The sequence below is a fragment of the Pristiophorus japonicus genome, chromosome 9 (assembly GCF_044704955.1).
Source record: "Pristiophorus japonicus isolate sPriJap1 chromosome 9, sPriJap1.hap1, whole genome shotgun sequence".
NCBI lineage: Eukaryota > Metazoa > Chordata > Chondrichthyes > Pristiophoridae > Pristiophorus > Pristiophorus japonicus.
Window position 1 is genome coordinate 207,138,470 of NC_091985.1, and position 22,597 is coordinate 207,161,066.

Below are 22,597 nucleotides of genomic sequence, written 5' to 3' on the forward strand. Positions count from 1 at the left end.
CAGGTAGACAACAAAACCCAAACTCACATCTCAAAATTTGACAGGTACACAATAAATCCCAACTCACATAGCAGAGACTGACAGGTACAGAATAAATCTCACATTCACTTCACAACAACTGACAGGTACAGAATAAAACACACACTCAGATACCAGAAACAAAGAGGTACAGTATGAATCCCACATTCACATAGCAGAAATGGACGGGTACAGTATGAAACCCACACCCATGTATCTGAGCAATAATATGCAAGTAAAACCCATACACGCCTGTCAGAAACTGACAGGGAAACACATGCCAGAGGCTGACGGAATGAGTAAAACAGTTTAGGCACTCGTACTCCAGTGTCAGGCTCACACAATCATTTTTTCAGTAATTCGGATGATAACTAACATGCTCGCAATGTGGCCCATTTAATTAGTGATAAAAGCAACTTGTGAAATAATCCCATTTTTGCTAATTTAATTTGTGACAAAAAGATGGTCTGAACATGCGCTAAATACACGCTGCTCCTCCCCTCCCCACAGTGTTTAAACCAACGGGAAGGGCTCATGTGAGCTCCCCTCCCCCAGCTCTGTCAGCGGCTGCCGTTTCCTCTGTGCTGGGCTGATGATCGTTGAACACATCAGGGAGCGGAAATATCCCAGGCCCGAGTAAGGGAGCAAACAGCAGCCTCCTTACAGCAGCTCATCGCATTGGGACTGTGTCCGCAAATGGTCTTTGAGTCGGGGTAAGTTCAGCGGCAGTCGGGGGCTGTCTGTAAGAGGCAGAGTGGAGCAGGAAGTCGTTCCAGAACATGGAGTGAGTGGGGGAAGGGAGAGGCCATTCTCTGGCTGTGTGTGTTCCGTGTAAGGTAACAGAGAAAGTAAATCACCTCGCTCTTTCAAATCATTGCTGCTTTCTTTCCCCAAATCAGTAGTGAATGTTCCTGATTCAGTTCCAATCTCAGTGTCTGTTGTTCTTGGACATTAAACAGTGTAAACACAGCCTGGATGTGAGGAGTGTCACAAAGTGCATCTACTGCAGATACCAAAAGAGGAATGTGATAGGAGACATTTCAAAAATGGGTTATTTTGTTTCGGTGCGTTGAATTCTCCAGAACCATGTTGCTGGTGATCGAGAGATACATTGTCGCTCCCTCAGATACATCAGCATCTGGTAACTGTGACATTCTGTTAATGACACAGGCCCTCAGCTCAGTTTCAATAGACTGAGAACAATTGTTGTACAACCCAGGTACCTGTGGTTATATTCCAGGAAGCGATTCAGAATTGTACAGGTAGTCCCATGGGAGTGGGAGATATAAACCTGGACTGTGCCAATCGGGTGTCCCATTCATGGACCAGTGCTGGTTTTGGGTTGTGTCTGGATGGTGATAACTTTCTATAGAACTGTCCTACACACCTGTTGTGGAAAATCTGAGTGTCGCTGTACTGCAGTGAGGTCAGACAAGGACTCTGTTTGTATCACGGTTTCCTCTCTCCAGATACTTTACTTTATTATGCACAAACACATGAATTATAAATTTATTCTCTCCATTGCCTGTCCATATCATAACTAATAGTGTTCTCCTATTATTATTCTCAGAGCAAAATACTTCACCAAGCCAGAATAAATTTGATCTTTCCTCAACCCGGAACACAAGAAACAGTGCAGGCAGCTCCTTCTCACACACAGTAAGTACATTATCACTCAGAGCGCAGAGACACAGAACTGACCGCAATCATATTGCCACAGATAGCAGAAGCTGTCAGTCCCACAGTGATCCAAATTCCCAGAGTTATGCTATGAATCCCACAGTCACTTGGAGCAGTACAATAATATGTTGTTCCAAAGTCCAATCATATTGCATTGAAAGGCAGATCCTTTACTCAGACACATGAACAGATAGACACTGACACGGTGTCAATCCACACTGGTGTCTGTACACTGACTCTCAAACCCAACTGCTGTCATACAAGAGCAGAGAAACAGAGGTAATGGCCTGAACCAAACCTCCTCCTGAGACAGTCATCGGTAATCGCAAACTATCATCCGCCTACAGCAGGTGGAGAAGGAACCAAATCCAACAGTCACAAAGAGCAAGAATAGCTCAGTACAAGAGACTGTCAATTACATAATCAATCCCACACTCACACATCACCAGTCGAACAGATACATAATCAATCCCACACTCACACACATCACCAGTCTAACAGATACATAATTAATCCCACACTCACACACATCACCAGTCTAACAGATACATAATCAATCCCACACTCTCACACATCACCAGTCTAACAGATACATAATCAATCCCACACATTCACACATCACCAGTCTAACAGATACATAATCAATCCCACACTCTCACACGTCAGCAGTCTAACAGATACATAATCAATCCCACACTCACACACATCACCAGTCTAACAGATACATAATCAATCCCACACTCACACACATCACCAGTCTAACAGATAAATAATCAATCCCACACTCGCACACATCACCAGTCTAACAGATACATAATCAATCCCACACTCACACACATCACCAGTCTAACAGATACATAATAAATCCCACACTCTCACACATCACCAATCTAACAGATACATAATCAATCCCACACTCTCACACATCACCAGTCTAACAGATACATAATCAATCTCTCACTCACACACATCACCAGTCTAACAGATACATAATCAATCCCACAGTCTCAAACAGTAACAGAAACTGACAGCTACAGAATTAATCCCACACTCTCAAACAGTACCAGAGACTGGGATTAACATAATGATTCATACACTCAGACACATTGAATGACAGATTGAGAAAGAATCACAATCAACTCCAATACCTGAGATTGACTGACTGATTGAGAGTGAAACCCACACTCCCCTACCAGGCCCTTACAGCTACAGACAAATACTCACACTCACATACCAGGGACAGATAGTTAGAGAGTGAACTCCAGTCACTCACCAGAAACTGACAGGTACAGAAAAAAAACACTTCTGCATTCCAGAGACCGATAGATACAGAGTAATACCCACACTCGCTTTCCAGAGACTGATAGATAAATACCCACACTCACATTCCAGAGACTGATAGATACAGAGTAATATCCACACTCACATTCCAGAGACTGATAGATACAGAGTAATACCCACACTCACATTCCAGAGTCTGAGAGATAGAGTAATACCCACACTCACATTCCAGAGACTGATAGATACAGAGTAATACCCACACTCACATTCCAGAGACTGATAGATAGAGCAATACCCACACTCCCATTCCAGAGACCAATAGATACAGAGTAATACCCACACTCACATTCCAGAGAATGATAGATACAGCGTAATACCCACACTCACATTCCAGAGACTGATAGATAGAGTAATACCCACACTCACATTCCAGAGACTGATAGATACAGAGTAATACCCACACTCACATTCCAGAGTCTGAGAGATAGAGTAATACCCACACTCACATTCCAGAGACTGATAGATAGAGTAATACCCACACTCACATTCCAGAGACTGATAGATACAGAGTAATACCCACACTCACATTCCAGATACTGATAGATAGAGTAATACCCACACTCACATTCCAGAGACCAATAGTTACAGAGTAATATCCACACTCACATTCCAGAGACTGCTAGTTACAGAGTAATACCCACGCTCACATTCCAGAGACTGATAGATACAGAGTAATACCCACACTCACATTCCAGAGACTGCTAGTTACAGAGTAATTCCCATGTTCACATTCCAGAGACTGCTAGTTACAGAGTAATACCCACACTCACATTCCAGAAACTGATAGATACAGAGTAATACCCACACTCACATTCCAGAGACTGATAGATACAGAGTAATACCCACACTCACATTCCAGAGACTGATAGATACAGAGTAATACCCACACTCACATTCCAGAGACTGATAGATACAGAGTAATACCCACACTCACATTCCAGAGACTGATAGATACAAAGTAATACCCACACTCACATTCCAGAGACTGATAGATACAGAGTAATACCCACACTCACATTACAGAGACCGATAGATCGAGTAATACGGACACTCACATTCCAGAGACTGACAAATACAAATGAAAAACCACACTCCCATAACAGAAACCTACAGGTACTGATTAAAACCCTTACTCAAATATCAGAAACAGATAGCTACAGAATGAAACGCACACTCACTTCCCAGTGATGGACAGATACAGAATAAAACACCAGAGAGTGACAGATAGATAGTAAAATCAACACTGACCTAAAAGTGACTGACTGATTCAATGTCAAACTCACAATACCACAGCTGTACCAGACACTTAAAGGCACAGAATGAAATCAACATTCATATAATAGCAACTGACGGGTACAGAAAACATACACACATTAACATACCAGTGACAGACAGGTAGAATGTGGTAAACTCCACACTCACATAACAGAAACTGTGACCTATAGAATATAACCCCATTCATAACAGAAACAGACAGGTACAGATAAAAAGTGCCACACTCTCACACAAGAGACTGACAGATACAGAGTGAAATCCACGTTCACCCACTTGAATAAAACACACATTCGCATAACAGCAACTGACAGGAGTAAAACCCACATACACATTCCAGAGACTGACAGCTGTAGAGTAAAATCCACATTCTCATAAAAGTGACTGACAGATAAAGAATAAAACGCACACTCACATCCCAGAGAGTGAAAGATACAGACAAAAATACACATTTATGTTACTGAGATTGACACTTGCACATAATACCCAAACCCATATACCAGAAACTGACAGATACAGAGAAAAATTCACACTCAAATCCCAGAGACTGACAGATGGAGTAAAACCCACTCTCACATACCATAGACTGACAAATACAGAGTAAAACACACACTCACATACCATAGACTGATGGATACAGAGTAAAACCACACTCACATACCATAGACTGATGGATACAGAGTAAAATACACACTCACATACCATAGACTGATGGATACAGAATAAAACCCACACTCACATACCAGAAACTGACAGGTACAGATTAAAGCCCACATTCACATCAGAAAAACTGAAAGGTGCAGAATGAAGCCCCATTCAAATACCAGAAACAGACAGGTACAGACAGAAGCACACATTACCTGAAACTGACCGAGAGTAAAACCCACACTCACCTACCAGAGATTGAAATTTACCGATACAATCCACACATATACCAGAGACTGACAAGTATAGTGTGAAATCCAAACTCACACTCCGAAAACTGTTATATACAGAGTAAAATTCACACTCACATACCATAGTCTGAGAGATAGAGTAATACCCACACACAAATATCAGAAACAGACACAGGTAAAACCCACACTCACATATCAGAAAATGACAAGGACTGTGTAAATCCAACACTCACATACCAGAGAATGAAAGATACAGAATGAAACCCACACTCACTTACCAGTAATTGATAGGTACAGAGTGAAAACCTCCCTTCCATACCATAAACTTACATGTATAAAGGAAAAGCCACATTCGCTAACCAGAGACTGACAGATACAGAATAAATACTACACTCACTGGTGGGCGTAGTCTATAGGCCCCCTAATAGTAACTAAACTGTTGGATGGAGTATAAATCAAGAAATAATGGAGGCTTGTAAAAAAAGGAACCGGAATAATCATGGACAATTTTAATCTTCATATTGATTGAACAAATCAAATTGGCCAAGATAGCCTTGACGAAGAATTCAGAGTGTATCTGGGATAGTTTCCTTGACAGTACTTTGTGGAAACAACCAGGGAGCAAGCTATCTTAGATCTGGCACTATGTAATGAGAACATAAGAACATAAGAAATAGGAGCAGGAGTAGGCTACTTGGCCCCTCGAGCCTGCTCTGCCATTTAGTAAGCACATGTCTGATCTGATCATGGACTCAGCTCCACTTCCCTGCCCGCTCCTCATAACCCTTAATTCCCTTATCGCTCAAAAAATCGGTCTATCTCCGTCTTAATTATATTTAATGGCCCAGCCACCACAGCTCTCTGGGGCAGAGAATTCCACAGATTTACAACCACCTGAGAGAATAAATTCCTCCTCATCTCAGTTTTAAATGAGTGACCCCTAATTCTGAGACTATGTCCCCTAGTTCTAGTTTCCCCTATGAGTGGAAATATCCTCATTGCATCCACCTTGTCGAGCCCCCTCATTATTTTATATGTTTCAATAAGACCACCTCACATTCTTCTGAACTCCAATGAGTATTGGCCCAACCTACTCAACCTCTCATCATAAGTCATCCCCGGAATCAACCGAGTGAATCTTATCTTATTCAGTGCAAGTATATCCTTTCTTAAATAAGGAGACCAAAACTGCATGCAGTACTCCAGGTGTGGCCTCACCAATACCCTGTAAAGTTGTAGCAGGACTTCTCTGTTTTTATACTCCATCCCCCTTGCAATAAAGGCCAACATTCCATTTGCCTTCCTGATGACTTGCTGTACCCATACTAACTTTTTGTGTTTCATGCACAAGGACCCCCAGATCCCTCTGTACTGCAGCACTTTGCAATTTTTCTCCATTTAAATAATAATTTGCTTTTTTATTTTTTCTGCCAAAGCGGACAACCTCACACTTTCCCACATTATACTTGGGACGGACTCCACTTGGAATGTGCTGGGGTTAGGGTCCTGGCGAACCGAATAACTAGGGCTGCAGAGAGAGCTTTAGTAATGTAGGGGAGGGCGAAAAGCCCCTCATTTTACCCAGAAGGAAAAGGGCTGTGGGATCAGTCTGTGCTGTGAATTGAAACCGATGGAAGGAAAACTTTGGAACACAAATGGAGACCCCCCCCCCCCTCAGTGTTTGGACTCATAGGAAAGGGAATTTAATTTGGAACTATCTACCAGAAAGTTTGAAATCCTAAAGTACACATGGAAGAAACTATGAACTTTAATCGAATTTGGGATTTTTTTAAAGGTCTGCAAGAAAAGGGGTGGAGTCAATATCAAAAGGGCCAGTTTGGACATTGGAACTAATCAAATTGTCTGGGAACTGTATACCCTCGAAACTTGCCCCTTGAAAACATTAGCATTTAAACAATGCCACATACATATTCCAACATCTTTTTCATCAGGCATAGAAATATCTGGCTCAGGCCAGACTAGCACAATGGCTACAGGAGGCCAATGCAATCAACACCCACTCAAACCTTGAGTAGGTTAAGATCAGTGGGGAAAAAAACCTAAAAACCTCAAACTGTTGCATTTTTCAAAATCAAAAGTCCACCAATGAGAAGAATCGACTTCAGCAGGAGAGGCGGACTGGATAATCTGGCTATAAAAAAGGGGTTTCTGACGTAGTGAGAAAAGAGGAGTGATGATTTTCCCTGCCCTGGTGATTCAACAACCACAACCACAGGCCTCTCGACACGGAAGGAAAACCAGTGTCCGAAGACACTGAAGATAGAAGAAACAAACCACCAGACTGCAGAAGGCACAGTAGTGAGTATAACCTCTGGTCCCCAGAACTCCCAACTCAGTTAGGCCAGGAAAGGTGGGAGGTTGGGCATTGTACTGCTAAACTGGTGTAAAGATTTTCGTTGTGTCCGTTTAGTGGGATTTAGGGGGATTGTTTTGTTGGTGTATTGCTGTTTGTTGAGTTACACCTTGCCAAATAAATTGGAAGCCTAAAGTTCCTCTTGGAATCACCTTGTCTCAGTTCTATTGTATTACATCTCCTGATCGTGAGTCTTATGTCAGAACCGTGTAAGGGAAGCTAGGAGCGCCTCGAAAACGCTCAACTGTGTGTCACAGGCTAGGGAAGAAGGGGTTAGGAGTGTTTGACACTCACAGGTGCCTCACAGGCTAGGCATAAGCTGTGGGGACGCACGAGTCTCAAAACCCCCTTCATAAGCTGTGGACACAGTCTCTCCAGGGGTGCTCTTGCAGCACTCAGGGTACCTCACAGGCCAGGCATAAGCTGTGAGGGCAGAAGCCCAGAGAGAGACACCCAAGGCACAACAACAACCCTGTGAAAACCCCTTACAGAACATGGCGACCCAGATGGGACATAAGCAAACAGGAGATGTTAATATAACAGATGAGGTGATAAGAGAGGAAACTAAAATGGAGGAGAGAATTTCCTCATACATTTTTGGCAAGGTGAACCTCACCAAACCTTGGGTACAAGCCCTCACTCGGGCAGAGCGCCCAGTGGATGCTGCTGCTCAGTGGACAGCAGGGAAGGACCACAACCACAAGGTGGAAAAGGCCATCTGGCTTATCTGCCTCACCCACCAAGTCCGAAAGCTCGACCAGCGGGTGAAGGACTTGGAACAGAGTCTTCAGAAATCAGAGGAGCTCTCTGCTATCCGGGCTGTGGTTGGGGACAACCTGCTGGCCGAATTAGCTGGGGAGCAGCAAAGGAACCGGCAGTTGGAGGAGACCTTCCGAAATAGCCGGGACTATCTTCAGTGTCAGGTCACTGAGGCCAAGGGTAGTGAGGGGTCCCTCCGGGAACAGAATTCTCGGCACACCCAGAAAATTTGGGAACTGGAGAATAAATTAAAAGACGTACAGGCAGCCTATAAAGTGGCCAGTAGCAGTGAGTTCGCAGATCACGGTCCCTGCCAGGAGAGGATTAAAACTCTCACCCACGCTTTATCCCAGGCAAAGGGGATGGTCGCCCTGATAGGACCCGGAGGGTCCACAGGGAACAAAGGAGAGTATTGGGGGGTAGAGGAGAATCCAAAGGCAAGAGACGCCCGACCGCCTCCTGAGGCATCGGTGGTTTGTCCGGTGGGGTACCAGGAGGGGCGGGGCACGCAGGTAGTAGCATACCCAGGGCTGGGGGCAGGACCAATGTGTCCCGCTCAGCAGCAGGGATGTGAGGCTCCAGCCGAGGGTCAGTTAAAGGCTGGATCAGGCGACCAGGCACTGTCTGCTGCACCGGGTATGGTGGGACAGCCGGAGGTAGAGGGACCAGCGCAGAAAGATCCTGAACCAGGGCGGATGTGCCCGGTCAGGCAGCGCAAGTACGGTCCTCCACAGGCAGGTGGCCAAGGTCGGGGAGCGCTGGAGAGCGACTTTATTATTCCCCATGGAGTTCAATCACTCAGGGCCATGGTGGCCCATTTGGCCAAACTCACTCGCAGCGGGGACCCGTCTATCCACTTCATGGAGGTGACGCAGGCAGGGGAAATTAATGGATGTGACGAGGAGGAGACAGCCAAGCTGCTGCTCTTCTCTCTGGACAGCAAATTGTACCAGGCCCTACCGGCAGAATGCCGGAGAGGACAGCGTACATTTACTGAGGTCCAGAGGGCCGTCCTTGAGGCTATGGGCTTCGATGACGGCAGTCCTTTCGAACGGGTCGAAAGGACAAGGCAGCTCGCAGGGGAAACCCCGCAGGCGTTTGCGGACAGGCTGTGGGTGGTATACCACGCAGCCTGTGGGGAGCTCCTCGACCGGGCGAATCTTTCCGCAGTACAGACTGGCCGCTGGCTGAGGATGCTGGTGGCAAACTGCTTGCCCCGGCTCAAGGCCAGGGCAGAACTGTGGTTCGATTCCCGGGACCCCAACCTCACCGAGGAAGCAGTGGTCAGGCAACTGGCACTGGTCCAACGGAATGGAGGAGGGGAGGAGGAGAAAACCTCCAAAGGTCGGGTAAATGAAGTAAAGCCCAACTCGATTCCCAAAAGGGAATGGCACCAGGAGGGTGGCCGCTCGATTGATAAGGAGGGTGTGTGCTACGGGTGCGGGAAAGCTGGGCATTTTAAAAGGGATTGCAGGAGCCCAGTAAAGAGATATGGGGGGAGAAGTCCTTCAGGAGCCGCCCAGAGTGGGAGAAGTGGAGTGAGCTCCTCACTATCCCTTGACCAGATAGTAGCTGCAGTGAGGACAGCGCTAGAGGGGACTGGGAAGGTAGCCACGGCAACAGGCAGGGAAGCACCAGCAACCCTGCCAGTACAGAGGCCGTGACTAGCCCAGACCCAGCCTGCATACCTGTGCCCACTAGAATATGACCCCTGGGGACGACCCTGGGTCAAGATGGAGGTTGAGGGTGTATTGGGTGCCTACCTTTTGGACACTGGTGCTTCCAGCACGATAGTCCATTCGGAGGACCCCGCAACCTCACCTCTATCAAACGGGGCGCTGTATCAACTAGTTGGGTTCACAGGTAATGAGAAGGCTGGGTTTTTCTCAGTCCCGCTTGCAGTTCGTTTAGGAGCACTCCAAACACAATGGAAGTGCGTCCTGATGAACTGGGAGCAGGTGGGAAAAGGGATCTTGGGGGCTGATTTTATCATCGCTCGCCAGATCCTAGTAGACTTGAGGAATCACTGTCTATGGGGCACAGTGGGCACGGGAGCAGAGGGAGAAGTCATGGTTATTGATAAGAAACAGGGAAAAGGGACTCTGTGTACAATGAAGCCAAAAGGGGGTTACGACCTGGAGGTTCTGGTCAGTAACACCCCGGCCGAGTACCGGGACTATGTGCAAGCAAATCTTGCAGCATTTGCCACCCATAAACACGACTGTGGGAGAGTCACAGGAGTGGAGGTTCGAATAGATGGGGATCCCATGTCGCGCCCGCAAAAGCAGTATGGCTTTCCCCGAGAGGCAGAAGCAGACTTGGAGACAGCTTTAAGCTCGCTTGTCGAGCAGGGTGTTTTGAGACCCATAGCCACCCATGTCAACTCCCCGCTTTGGCCGGTTACTAAACCGGATAATTCTTGGAGGGCTACGGTGGATTATAGGGTGCTCAATAAAAACATCCCAGCTTGTGCCCCCACAGTAGCGGCGGTTGCGGATCTGATCGGGGAAATCCCTGCATCCGCAACCACGTTCACAGTGTTGGACATATCCAACGGGTTCTGGTCTATCCCTGTACGGAGGGAAGACCAGTACAAGTTTGCCTTCACCTTCCGGGAACAGCAGTATACATGGAGCTGCCTCCCACAGGGCTTTCATAATAGTCCCAGCATCTTTCACCAATGCATGGCGAACTGCTTAAAAGGCTTCAGCCAGCCACACCAGCTGGTCCAGTATGTGGACGACCTGTTGTTGTTCACAGACAGCAGTGAGGAACACGGTCCACTGCTGGCCGAACTGCTGGTCTTACTGAAGGAAGGGGGTTTTAAAGTTAACCCCAAGAAAGCCCAGATAGGTCTAGGAGAGGTAAAATTCCTGGGCCTGACGATAAGGGCAGGAGAAAGGGCCATTGATGAGGCTAGAAGAAAGGCAGTGCAGGAACTCCCTGTCCCTAGGGATGTGTCGGGGGTAAGGTCTTTCCTGGGAATCACCGGCTACTGTAGGGACTTCATCGAGGACTATGCAGCCACTGCCGCCCCTCTGCTCAGACTCCTACATAAGGGGGTCGAGTGGGAATGGGACGAGGGCTGTGAGGCAGCATTTGTCTGTCTGAAGAGAGACCTGCAGGTAGCACCAGCCCTAGGGGCAATTGATGGGGGGGAGGAATTCTTCCTGGAGGTGGCAGCCAGTGGCGACAGCTTAAGTGCAGTGTTGCTCCAGGAGCGAAACGGTCAGCTGAGACCAGTGGTGTACTCCTCCAGGGTCCTCACAGAGATAGAAAAGGGATACTCCAATTGTGAGAGGCACTTGCTTGCCACCCACTGGGCAGTAAAGAGAGCTCAGATCTTTACCGGAATATCCCCCATTACACTCCTCACCCATCATACCCCGACGCAGATGCTGTTGGACGGGAGGATTAAGGACGGGACAGTGAGCAGTGCTAGAATCACTCGCTGGACCCTCCTCCTCTCCCAAATGACTTTAAAGGTCAAGGGCCTCTGCGAGCCCAGGCTCGCAGCAAATTTAATCTATCCAGGGCAGCCGCATCGATGCTCTGTGGAGGGAGTATGGGACATTAACTTTGGATTTCGGGCAGGGATACACCCCACAGGCCGCGAGATCTATGTTGATGGCTCCAGTTCAGTGTCCGCGGGTACAAGACTCACGGGCTGCGGAGTTTGGGATCCCAAGGCAGGGATTGCCTTGGCTCTTAAACTCCCATGCACCCTGAGCGCCCAGCAGGCGGAACTCTCGGCGGTGATGTATGTGGTCACACACCCCGAGGAATTCCCTACCCCATACACGATTTGCTCGGACAGCATGTTCACTTGCAATTCGTGTACAGAGTATCTGGCGATTTGGTCACGCCGGGGGTACACCTCTGCGGATGGGAAGCCCCTTGTGACCAAACCCCTGCTAGAAAAGATCGTGGCTGCAGTGGGAGAAACCGGGGATGTATATATCCATAAGGTAAAGGCCCACTCCAAAACTGAGCCACGGGGGGAAGGTAACCAGCAGGCAGACCTGCTGGCAAGGGAAGGTGCTCGCACAGGTCGCGCATGGGACCCATACGAGGCAGGCAGGATAGCAGCAGCAAGAAGCAAGCCAGGGACACAAGGGAGCGTAGGGGCGGCTGCGGCCCCGGACCTTAAAGTAGTCCAGATGCAGGATCCGATCCTGAAGGCTGCCTTGGCTGCTATCAAAAGGGGGGAAAAGGCAGAGGGCCCATACAGTGCTGTAGATATTGCTGTGCGGGAAGGCATGTTGTTTAAAGGGGACAAATGGGTAGTGCCGCCACAACACCGGAGGGAATTCCTTCAGCTGGCCCATGAGGGTCCAGGTGCGGGACACCCTGGGCCAGAATCTACCTGGCAACGGGTAGAAAAGGCAGGGTGGTGGCCAGGCCTCCGGGAAGACGTTCGCAACTTCTGTGCGGGCTGTCTGGTTTGTGCTGCAAACAATCCAGACCCTCAGAAAAGGAAGGCGTCTATAGGACACGTCAGGCGGGTAGAGGGACCATGGCAGTCGATCCAGATCGACTACATCGGACCCCTACCGGCCGCCCAGGGAGGTTATAAATACTGCCTTGTCCTGGTGGATGTGTTTTCCAAGTGGGTGGAAGCCTTCCCTTGCCGAACAGCTACCGCGGTGGGGACTGCAAAAATCCTGGTGAGGGAGGTGTTCTCTCGGTGGGGTCTACCTCAAATCGTGGAGTCCGACCGGGGAAGCCACTTCACCGGCCAGGTGATGCAGGCCACCCTAAAGGTGCTGGGGATAAGAGCCAAATGGCATGTCGCCTACAACCCTCAGTCCTCAGGCCCCGTAGAACGCCTGAACCGGACCCTAAAGGAAAGGCTGCGCAAGGAGACGGGAGACTCACCGAACAAGTGGGTGGAGGTCTTACCGTTGGTCCTCATGGGAATCCGGGCCAGTCAGTCAAAGAGCACAGGGTACTCACCCCATGAGCTGATGACGGGCCGGATCATGAGAACCCCAGTGCATGTGTTGGCGCCGGTTCTCACCGAAGGGCAGCTCCGAGAGGTGAACCGGGACCGGTTTGTCAGGAACCTGTTTGAACACCTGAAACAGATTCACTGGCAGGCTGCTAGTAACATGGGCAGACAGCATCAGAGTAACCGATTGCTGCTAGAACCCAGCAAACACCACGAATGGGAGATAGGGGACCAGGTAATGGTGAGGAACTATGCTCGGGTCGGGGTTTTTGAAGCATTATATATGGGACCATACAGCATAGTCGACAAGGCTAGCCCTATGGTCTATGCGGTTCGATTGCCTCGCCGGGTGAAGTGGTATCACATTAATCAGTGTAAATTGTTTGACCCCAAAAGAGGTAAAAAACAGAGGGGACGAGCAAGGGAAGGGAATCGGGCACGGGGGGAAGAACAGGCCCCGGTGGATTTGGAGGCTCCGGAGGAGGCAGCGGGCCCCGAAGCTCTACAGCCGGGGCTGGTTCATTGCTCCTGTAAGGCTATCCCACCACTGGGTAGAGGTTCCCAGCCCACTAACAGAAGTAGGGAGAAAGGCTCTACCATTAGCAAGGTTCAAGGGGAAGCTGAACCTCCCATGGTGGATCAGCTGGGGCTAGCCCAAGAGATGGAGGAGATGGCACTGCAGCCCATAACATGGGACTCTGCACCGACAGTAAGGAGGAGTAACAGAGTGCCACAGCCCAGGGCGCCGTGGTCCCCTGTTTACTTAGCCTCCCGCCCCAGACTGATACGGCGAAAGACAACAGGGAGGGTGCTCTGTTGCGCTAGCAAGGGTCTCCCACCGATCATCCGGGGCTCGGGACGGCCTTGGAGGGCAGCACAAGACTCATTTAGGGGGACCATACGAGCCCCTCAGCGGAGGACATCCTGGTCCCCAGGGTACGGTCAGCCAAGTGGTCGACGACGCCTGTACAGTGACAGGATATAGCCTGGCCACCCGGGGACGGGTGGCGGTGTATATATTTTCACTTCCTGTTTTGTTACTTTGTGTTGTGAGTATATGTGTTTAGGTAAGGCAGTGACGGTTGGGTACAGCATTTTTGTGTTTGGAACATGTTAAGTGGGCCGAGCCTGGAGAGGTCTCTCAAGGCAAGGCCATGTTCTTCTTGCCTTTCAGATGTCAACACCTCCCTACTGGCAGTTAGTGATGCTGGTATCGCTAAGGATCTGCACCGGGCACCGAGGACTCCCTAGTTTTCGGATGCTCCGGGGGCAGAGCGCCGACAGTGACCACAGGAGAAGGGACTCCGGCGGCGGATGGCCGGGTCACCTACTCCCATGAGGGGAGATGGCCTGGGTGGTTGGGATCGAACTCCACCAAGTACTCCAACCATAAGGACTTTACCTACGGAGAGGCCTCCATCCCCTGCCCGGAGATCACTGTGGCCACTTCCAGAGTGAGAGTGACAGAAGGCAGGAAGGTATGCCTAACTTGCCGAGGGGACATACCTCTGGGACGGTGGTGGTGGCTCAGAAAGCTCAAGAGGGAAATGAGAGACCGACACTCGGACTGGGAACGTCTGGATAATGATACCTACCGAACCATCATGGGGTCATCCGGCGGGGTAACGGTGTGCTGGGAGAAATGGTGGGCGTACGACCAAGGAATTTATTTGTGTATGTGGGGATCCACTCGCGTGTGTTCAGAGGGGGTCTCCATTGCTTTTTATAGGTGGTGGCAGGATGTCGGGGATGGGGTGGTATGGGATCGCAGCGGGGAGGCGTGTGTGATCCCTAATCCCCGGGTACCAGTAAATGCCACTGAACTTGTAGTTCGGGAAAGGAAGCCCCCACCCACGGCCAAGCCCACCGTCCCACACGAGTGCCCGACAACAACCAGGGGGCCGGGGAATGGTTTAGTGTTGGTCCCTACCGAGAAACTATTTTATCAGGGGGTACACTACGCAGTGGCATCAGTGGTGCTAAATCTGACAGAAGTCCGCCTACCTACGTGGTGTCCCCGGGAAACCGAGCTGTTATACCAGGCTCTGCTGCGGGAGATGTTCCGGAAGTTCTACGAACTGGACTTTGGGGATGTCAAAGTGACAGACTTGTATAAACAGTGGGATAGGGCTGAACCGGGCAGGCAGAAGCGTGGCACTTTAAATGACATTCTTACGGGGTTTAACACCGGGGCGTCCGCCATAAACAGTTTGGATAACATGCAGCTGGCCCTCCAGATAAATGGGTTAAAGAATCAGCTGCGCAAAGTCCTGGGGGATGAGAATACCGTAGTGGGATCCGCGCTCCACGAAGAGGTGGCAATGACAGTTCACTTAAAGGAGATTATCTCTCAATTGGAGGCGCAGGCCAGGGCTGGAAACGCCTTGATTCGGGAGGATAGAAACGCCTCCGATCAAGCCGCCCAAAATAAGGTGTGCGTGCTCTATGGGGCCTGGTTGCTGGGAGAGGGACGGAGTAACCTCGAGGATCTGAGACAGGGACAGGTCCCCTCCTGGATCAGCAACCAGCACTTAGCAGCACTGCACCCTTACGATAATGTTTTGAGTCCTTGCCAACTTCGTGTAGCATCGGAAGCCCACCCGGTACCAGTGGACTGTGGAAAGTCAAATCATACCATCATGGGTGTGGTGGTCAGGATGCCCGTGATGGGGGTGTCCCCACGACCAGCACCCCTGTACCGAGTGGAGAATGTGGGAGTCATTCGTGGAAGGGTGCATGTTCGATTCCAAGAGGTCCCACCTTATGTCACAATGTGGGAGCACACTGTGACAGGTACAGACCTCTCGGGTTGTCGGAGCAGGGGAGCACAGGTAATCCTGTGCCCCCAGCACTTGAACGCTTTTGCAAGGCCACAATGCGGGTTCAGCACTGCTGGGGCAGAGCCTATCAATTGCACAATGGAGGTAATGGCCCCTAACCACATGCCTCCACAGGTAGCATATGTAGGCGGTGGGACATATTGTGTCACCACAAGTGCCCAACGGTATGAACACGGACCGGGAAGGTGGTGTCCAATTCCGTACAGCAGCTTTTGCTTTAAACCCAGGGCAGAGGTTCAAGTGGCACACACCAGAATCGCACCCATCCCTGAACCTTCCACAATTCACCTCACGGTACAAAACAACCTCAGCCATCTACAACAATATGTCGCCCAGTTTGGCTATCCCATTGCCCCACTACCTGAGAAACTTACAGCCCTCCTCCAGGCAGTGGATTTGTCTCAAAAACATTTTTACACCATGGAGCAGAAAACTGAAATTCTAGCAGGGGTGATTGCCCAGATTAAACCCCCAGCATGGTGGAATTTGGGAATACGGGCAGACATACCTGCATGGATCCGGGTGGGATCGCATGCCTTAGTAATCGGCCAACTCCTGATTGTAGCTTATCTGCTAGTTACAAGCTGTAAGCTCAGGAGAAAAAGAAAAAGAACGCAGTTCCTCAGGCTACTACACAGCCAGGAGAGCCGTTGCTAAACACTCAAGGTGTGTAAACAAAGCTTGACCGCGACACTTAGGCGGTTTTGTTATTTCCAGGGATGACTGCGTTTTCATACATGGCTCCTGGGGAGTTTGCAGGGCAGGTTTTTTTTTTTTACGTTTGAGACTGAAATGAGACTCAATGTACAATTACTGCTGTAACCTTAAGTACATATATGTATGTTGCTGTCGTGTATTGTAACCTGTTGGATTTCTATGTTTAGTACCGTGTTAAAAGGAATTACGATATATATCGACGGGATCAGTTTAGAGTTAAACTGGGGAAAGTTGGGCAATTTGGGAGACCTAGGGTTTTCTCACCACCCTGAACTTTGACACACTCGAGTGGTGTCTGACTGTGTCAGATGGGGGATTATGTAGGGGAGGGCGAAAAGCCCCTCATTTTACCCAGAAGGAAAAGGGCTGTGGGATCAGTCTGTGCTGTGAATTGAAACCGATGGAAGGAAAACTTTGGAACACAAATGGAGACCCCCTCCCCCCTCAGTGTTTGGACTCATAGGAAAGGGAATTTAATTTGGAACTATCTACCAGAAAGTTTGAAATCCTAAAGTACACATGGAAGAAACTATGAACTTTAATCGAATTTGGGATTTTTTTAAAGGTCTGCAAGAAAAGGGGTGGAGTCGATATCAAAAGGGCCAGTTTGGACATTGGAACTAATCAAATTGTCTGGGAACTGTATACCCTCGAAACTTGCCCCTTGAAAACATTAGCATTTAAACAATGCCACATACATATTCCAACACCTTTTTCATCAGGCATAGAAATATCTGGCTCAGGCCAGACTAGCACAATGGCTACAGGAGGCCAATGCAATCAACACCCACTCAAACCTTGAGTAGGTTAAGATCAGTGGGGAAAAAAACCTAAAAACCTCAAACTGTTGCATTTTTCAAAATCAAAAGTCCACCAATGAGAAGAATCGACTTCAGCAGGAGAGGCGGACTGGATAATCTGGCTATAAAAAAGGGGTTTCTGACGTAGTGAGAAAAGAGGAGTGATGATTTTCCCTGCCCTGGTGATTCAACAACCACAACCACAGGCCTCTCGACACGGAAGGAAAACCAGTGTCCGAAGACACTGAAGATAGAAGAAACAAACCACCAGACTGCAGAAGGCACAGTAGTGAGTATAACCTCTGGTCCCCAGAACTCCCAACTCAGTTAGGCCAGGAAAGGTGGGAGGTTGGGCATTGTACTGCTAAACTGGTGTAAAGATTTTCGTTGTGTCCGTTTAGTGGGATTTAGGGGGATTGTTTTGTTGGTGTATTGCTGTTTGTTGAGTTACACCTTGCCAAATAAATTGGAAGCCTAAAGTTCCTCTTGGAATCACCTTGTCTCAGTTCTATTGTATTACATCTCCTGATCGTGAGTCTTATGTCAGAACCGTGTAAGGGAAGCTAGGAGCGCCTCGAAAACGCTCAACTGTGTGTCACAGGCTAGGGAAGAAGGGGTTAGGAGTGTTTGACACTCACAGGTGCCTCACAGGTTAGGCATAAGCTGTGGGGACGCACGAGTCTCAAAACCCCCTTCATAAGCTGTGGACACAGTCTCTCCAGGGGTGCTCTTGCAGCACTCAGGGTACCTCACAGGCCAGGCATAAGCTGTGAGGGCAGAAGCCCAGAGAGAGACACCCAAGGCACAACAACAACCCTGTGAAAACCCCTTACAGTAATCAGTGGTGGGTAGGGTTCAGGTGAGCAGAAACCTAAAAGCTCAAAGAATAAGGTGAAGGCAATAGAGCAGGGTAGCATTGGGGGAAACAAAAACGGAACAGGAAGGGACAGAATCTATAAACATAAGCGTGTATCAGAAGCTGGGGCCATAGCAGGATAAAAACCATGCTAACTCTGCTTGACTGAATTATGCTTTTCCAAATGTCCTGGGACAAATGTTAGGTGAACTGGTCTTGTGACACTGTTGTGAAGTGCCTTGGGACATTGTACTACGTTAAAGGTGCTATATAAATCAAAGTTATTATTATAGGAAAGCTGCAGGTTTATGCGTCGCCACCGAGATTCATCGAGACGTAGAGCGCATGTGTGGCCATCTTTGCAAAAGAGCAAAGTATGGGCGGGGCTACAGGATCCCAGTGAACCCAGCCAGAGTCAGCACCTTCAGGGGAGGAGAGGGAGAGGAACCAGTGAGTGTAGAACTGAACCCAGCCAGAGTCAGCACCTTCAGGGGAGGGGAACCAGTGAGTGTAGAACTGGACCCAGCCAGAGTCAGCACCTTCAGGGGAGGAGAGGGAGGGGAACCAGTGAGTGTAGAACTGAACCCAGCCAGAGTCAGCACTTTCAGGGGAGGGGTACCAGTGAGTGTGGGACTGAACCCAGACAGAGTTGGTGGTGAAAACTGGGAGCAGAGGATACGCTGTCTTCAGACGTGCGATGTGTTTGAATTTCAGCACAGGGAGGACGGAGAGTGCTTAGGACAGTGATTTACAGCTTTGGAGGAAGAATAAGGGGTAAGCCATTTAGGACTGAGATGAGGAGAAACTTCTTCACTCAGAGAGTTGTTAACATGTGGAATTCTCTATTGCAGAGAGTTGTTGATGCCAGTTCATTAGATATATTCAAGAGGGAGTTAGATATGGCTCTTAAGGCTAAAGGGATCAAGGGGTATGGAGAGAAAGCAGGAAAGGGGTACTGAGGTGAATGATCAGCCATGATCTTATTGAATGGTGGTGCAGGCTCGAAGGGCCGAATGGCCTACTCCTGCACCTATTTTCTATCTTTCTATGTAACAAGAGAGGAAAAAATGTTCCATGGAATCTAGAATTGTGTGTTCTGAATTTCTGCCCTGTACTTGCAGTAATGATTTTTGTAAACTCCTTTTCCAAGGGGAGGATTTGCAGACGGGAAACTCAAACCAAACGGAATCACTCGATTCCTCCGGACCTGAATATCATCGGCCTTTGCATGTGGAAGGAGAAATGTTTGTCTGTTCTGTCTGTGGGAATAGATTTCAAACATCAGTGTGACTGGAAAAGCACCAAGACACACACACCCGAGTGAGAGTGTTCCAGTGCATTGACTGTGGAAAGAGCTTTAACCAGTTACACAGCCTGAAAAAACATTGCACCATTCACAGCGGGGATAAACCGTACATGTGTTCTGTTTGTGGCAAGGCTTCAACTGATCATCCAACCTGGAGAGACACAAGGACACCTGCACCATGGAGAAACCATGGGAATGTGGGGACTGTGGGAAGAGATTCATTTCCCCGTCTGATCTGGAAATTCATCGACGCAGTCACACCGGGGAGAGGCCGTTCACCTGCTCTGATTGTGGGAAGGGATTCAGTCGGTTATCCCACCTTCTAACTCACCAGCGAATTCACACAGGGGAGAGACCATTCACCTGCTCTGAGTGTGGGAAGGGATTCACTTGTTCATCCAACCTTCTAACTCACCAGCGATTTCACACTGGGGAGAGACCGTTCACCTGCTCTGAATGTGGGAAAGGATTCACTGTGTCATCCCGCCTGCTGACACACCAACGAGTTCACACTGGGGAGAGACCGTTCATCTGCTCTGTATGTGGGAAGGGATTCACTATCTCATCCATCCTGCTGATACACCAACGAGTTCACACTGAGGAGAAGTCGTTCACCTGCTCCGTTTGTGGGGAGCGATTCGCTTGGTCATCCCACCTGCTGGTGCATCAGCGAGTTCACACTGTGGAGAGGCCGTTCATCTGCTCACTGTGTGGGAAGGGATTCACTCAGTCATCCCACCTGCTGACACACCAGCGCATTCACACTGGGGAGAGGCCATTCACCTGCACTGAGTGTGGGAAGGGATTCACTCAGTCATCCCACCTGCTGACACACCAGCGCATTCACACTGGGGAGAGACCGTTCACCTGCTCTGTATGTGGGAAGCGATTCACTCGATCATTCCACCTGCTGAGACACCAGCGAGTTCACAAGTGACTGCAGGGTTTGGCTACTACTGTTATCCCAGACTGAATCGTGTTCATTCTGACCGTTGGGGTTTCTTTCTTCTGATATTGATTACCCTATAACTGGGCTGGAGTTTAATATTCTGGATATTTGACCAATTAATCAATGGGAAATGGGTCAGATAAAAATAATACTAATTGTGTTTGCATCTCATCATCATAGGCAGTCCCTCGGAATCGAGGAGGACTTGCTTCCACTCCCAAAGTGAGTTCTTTGATGGCTGAACAGTCCAATATGAGAGCCACAGACCCTGTTACAGGTGGGACAGACATTCGTCGAGAGAAGGGTTCGATGGGGCTGGTTTGCCACTGCCTGTGCTTGGCCTCTTCATGCTCTTTGCGTTGAGACTCGAAGAGCTCAACGACCTCCCGGATGTACTTTCTCCACCTCGGTGGTCTGCCGCCGGGGTCTCCCAGGTGTCAGTGGTGATGTCGCACTTTAACAACGAGGCTTTGAGGGTGTCCTTATAATGTTTCTGCTGTCCTCCTTTGGCTCGTTTACCATGAAGGAGCTCGGCATAAAGCATTTGCTTAGGGAGTCTCGTATCTGGCATGCGCACTATGTGGCCTGCCCAGCGAAGCTGATCGAGTGTGGTCAGTGCTTCAATACTGGGGATGTTAGCCTGGTCAAGGACACGGCTGTTGGTGCGCCTGTCCTCCCAGGGGATTTGCAGGATCTTGTGGAGACATCTATACTTCACTCTTTAAAGGGATTTCTTCAAGTACTGAAAGCTGCAACAAATTGAGCTAAACTTTGTTCAACAATTGATAAAATTAATGGAATCTGCAGTTTGGCTTTGAATTTCTTTGGGATGGCGCTGGACATAATGTGCCTTGAAATACCTCCTGTGTCCAGTAGATGACGCTGTCCCTCCAATTAACTCCGACTGAGAGGTGCGTGACTCAAGCAGGAGGAACGAGGGCAGCTCAGGTTAGACACTGCACCCCACAGGGACATCACACATTGCCCCCTCCCTGGGGCAGCTCAGGGTCAGACACTGCACCCCACAGGGACATCACACATTGCCCCCTCCCTGGGGCAGCTCAGGGTCAGACACTGCACCCCACAGGGACATCACACACTGCCCCCCTCCCTGGGGCAGCTCAGGGTCATCACACATTGCCCCCTCCCTGGGGCAGCTCAGGGTCAGACACTGAACACACTGCACCCCACAGGGACATCACTCACTGCCCCCCTCCCTGGGGCAGCTCAGGGTCAGACACTGAACACACTGCACCCCACAGGGACATCACTCACTGCCCCCCTCCCTGGGGCAGCTCAGGGTCAGACACTGAACACACTGCACCCCACAGGGACATCACACATTGCCCCCTCCCTGGGGCAGCTCAGGGTCAGACACTGAACACACTGCACCCCACAGGGACATCACTCACTGCCCCCCTCCCTGGGGCAGCTCAGGGTCAGACACTGCACCCCACAGGGACATCACACATTGCCCCCTCCCTGGGGCAGCTCAGGGTCAGACACTGCACCCCACAGGGACATCACACATTTCCCCCTCCCTGGGGCAGCTCAGGGTCAGACACTGCACCCCACAGGGACATCACACATTGCCCCCTCCCTGGGGCAGATCAGAGTCAGAACTTGGAGTGGGAAAGGGAGGATGCAGTTGTCGTGGACCATGTAGGGACTAATGCATAGGTAGGGCTAGGTTCTGCTGAAAGAGATGGAGGAGTTGGGGTTCAAATGAAAAAGCTGAACCGCAAAGGTAATAATCTCTGGATTGTTACTTGAACCCCACACCAATTGTTACAGGGAGAAGCAGATTCGAACATTAAATGCATGGTTCAAAGAGTGGT

At 49.3% G+C, this 22,597-nt stretch overlaps 1 protein-coding gene across 7 annotated transcripts in view; it reads left to right on the forward strand.

The window, feature by feature from the left end:
* The window catches only part of LOC139273508 (zinc finger protein ZFP2-like), a 119,599-nt gene that overhangs the window by 77,430 nt on the left and 19,572 nt on the right, over nucleotides 1-22,597 (forward strand). For 6 of the 7 annotated variants that reach the window (XR_011595150.1, XR_011595149.1, XR_011595148.1 and 3 more), the window contains one exon: nucleotides 1,589-1,677. Coding sequence is in view for 1 of the 7 variants with exons in the window: in XM_070890416.1 (XP_070746517.1) it covers nucleotides 19,989-20,747 (759 nt within the window). In the remaining 6 variants the exon portion in view is untranslated. Of the gene's footprint in view, nucleotides 1-1,588; nucleotides 1,678-19,675; nucleotides 20,755-22,597 lie in introns of those variants that run through there. The other variant, XM_070890416.1, reaches the window with a different exon arrangement.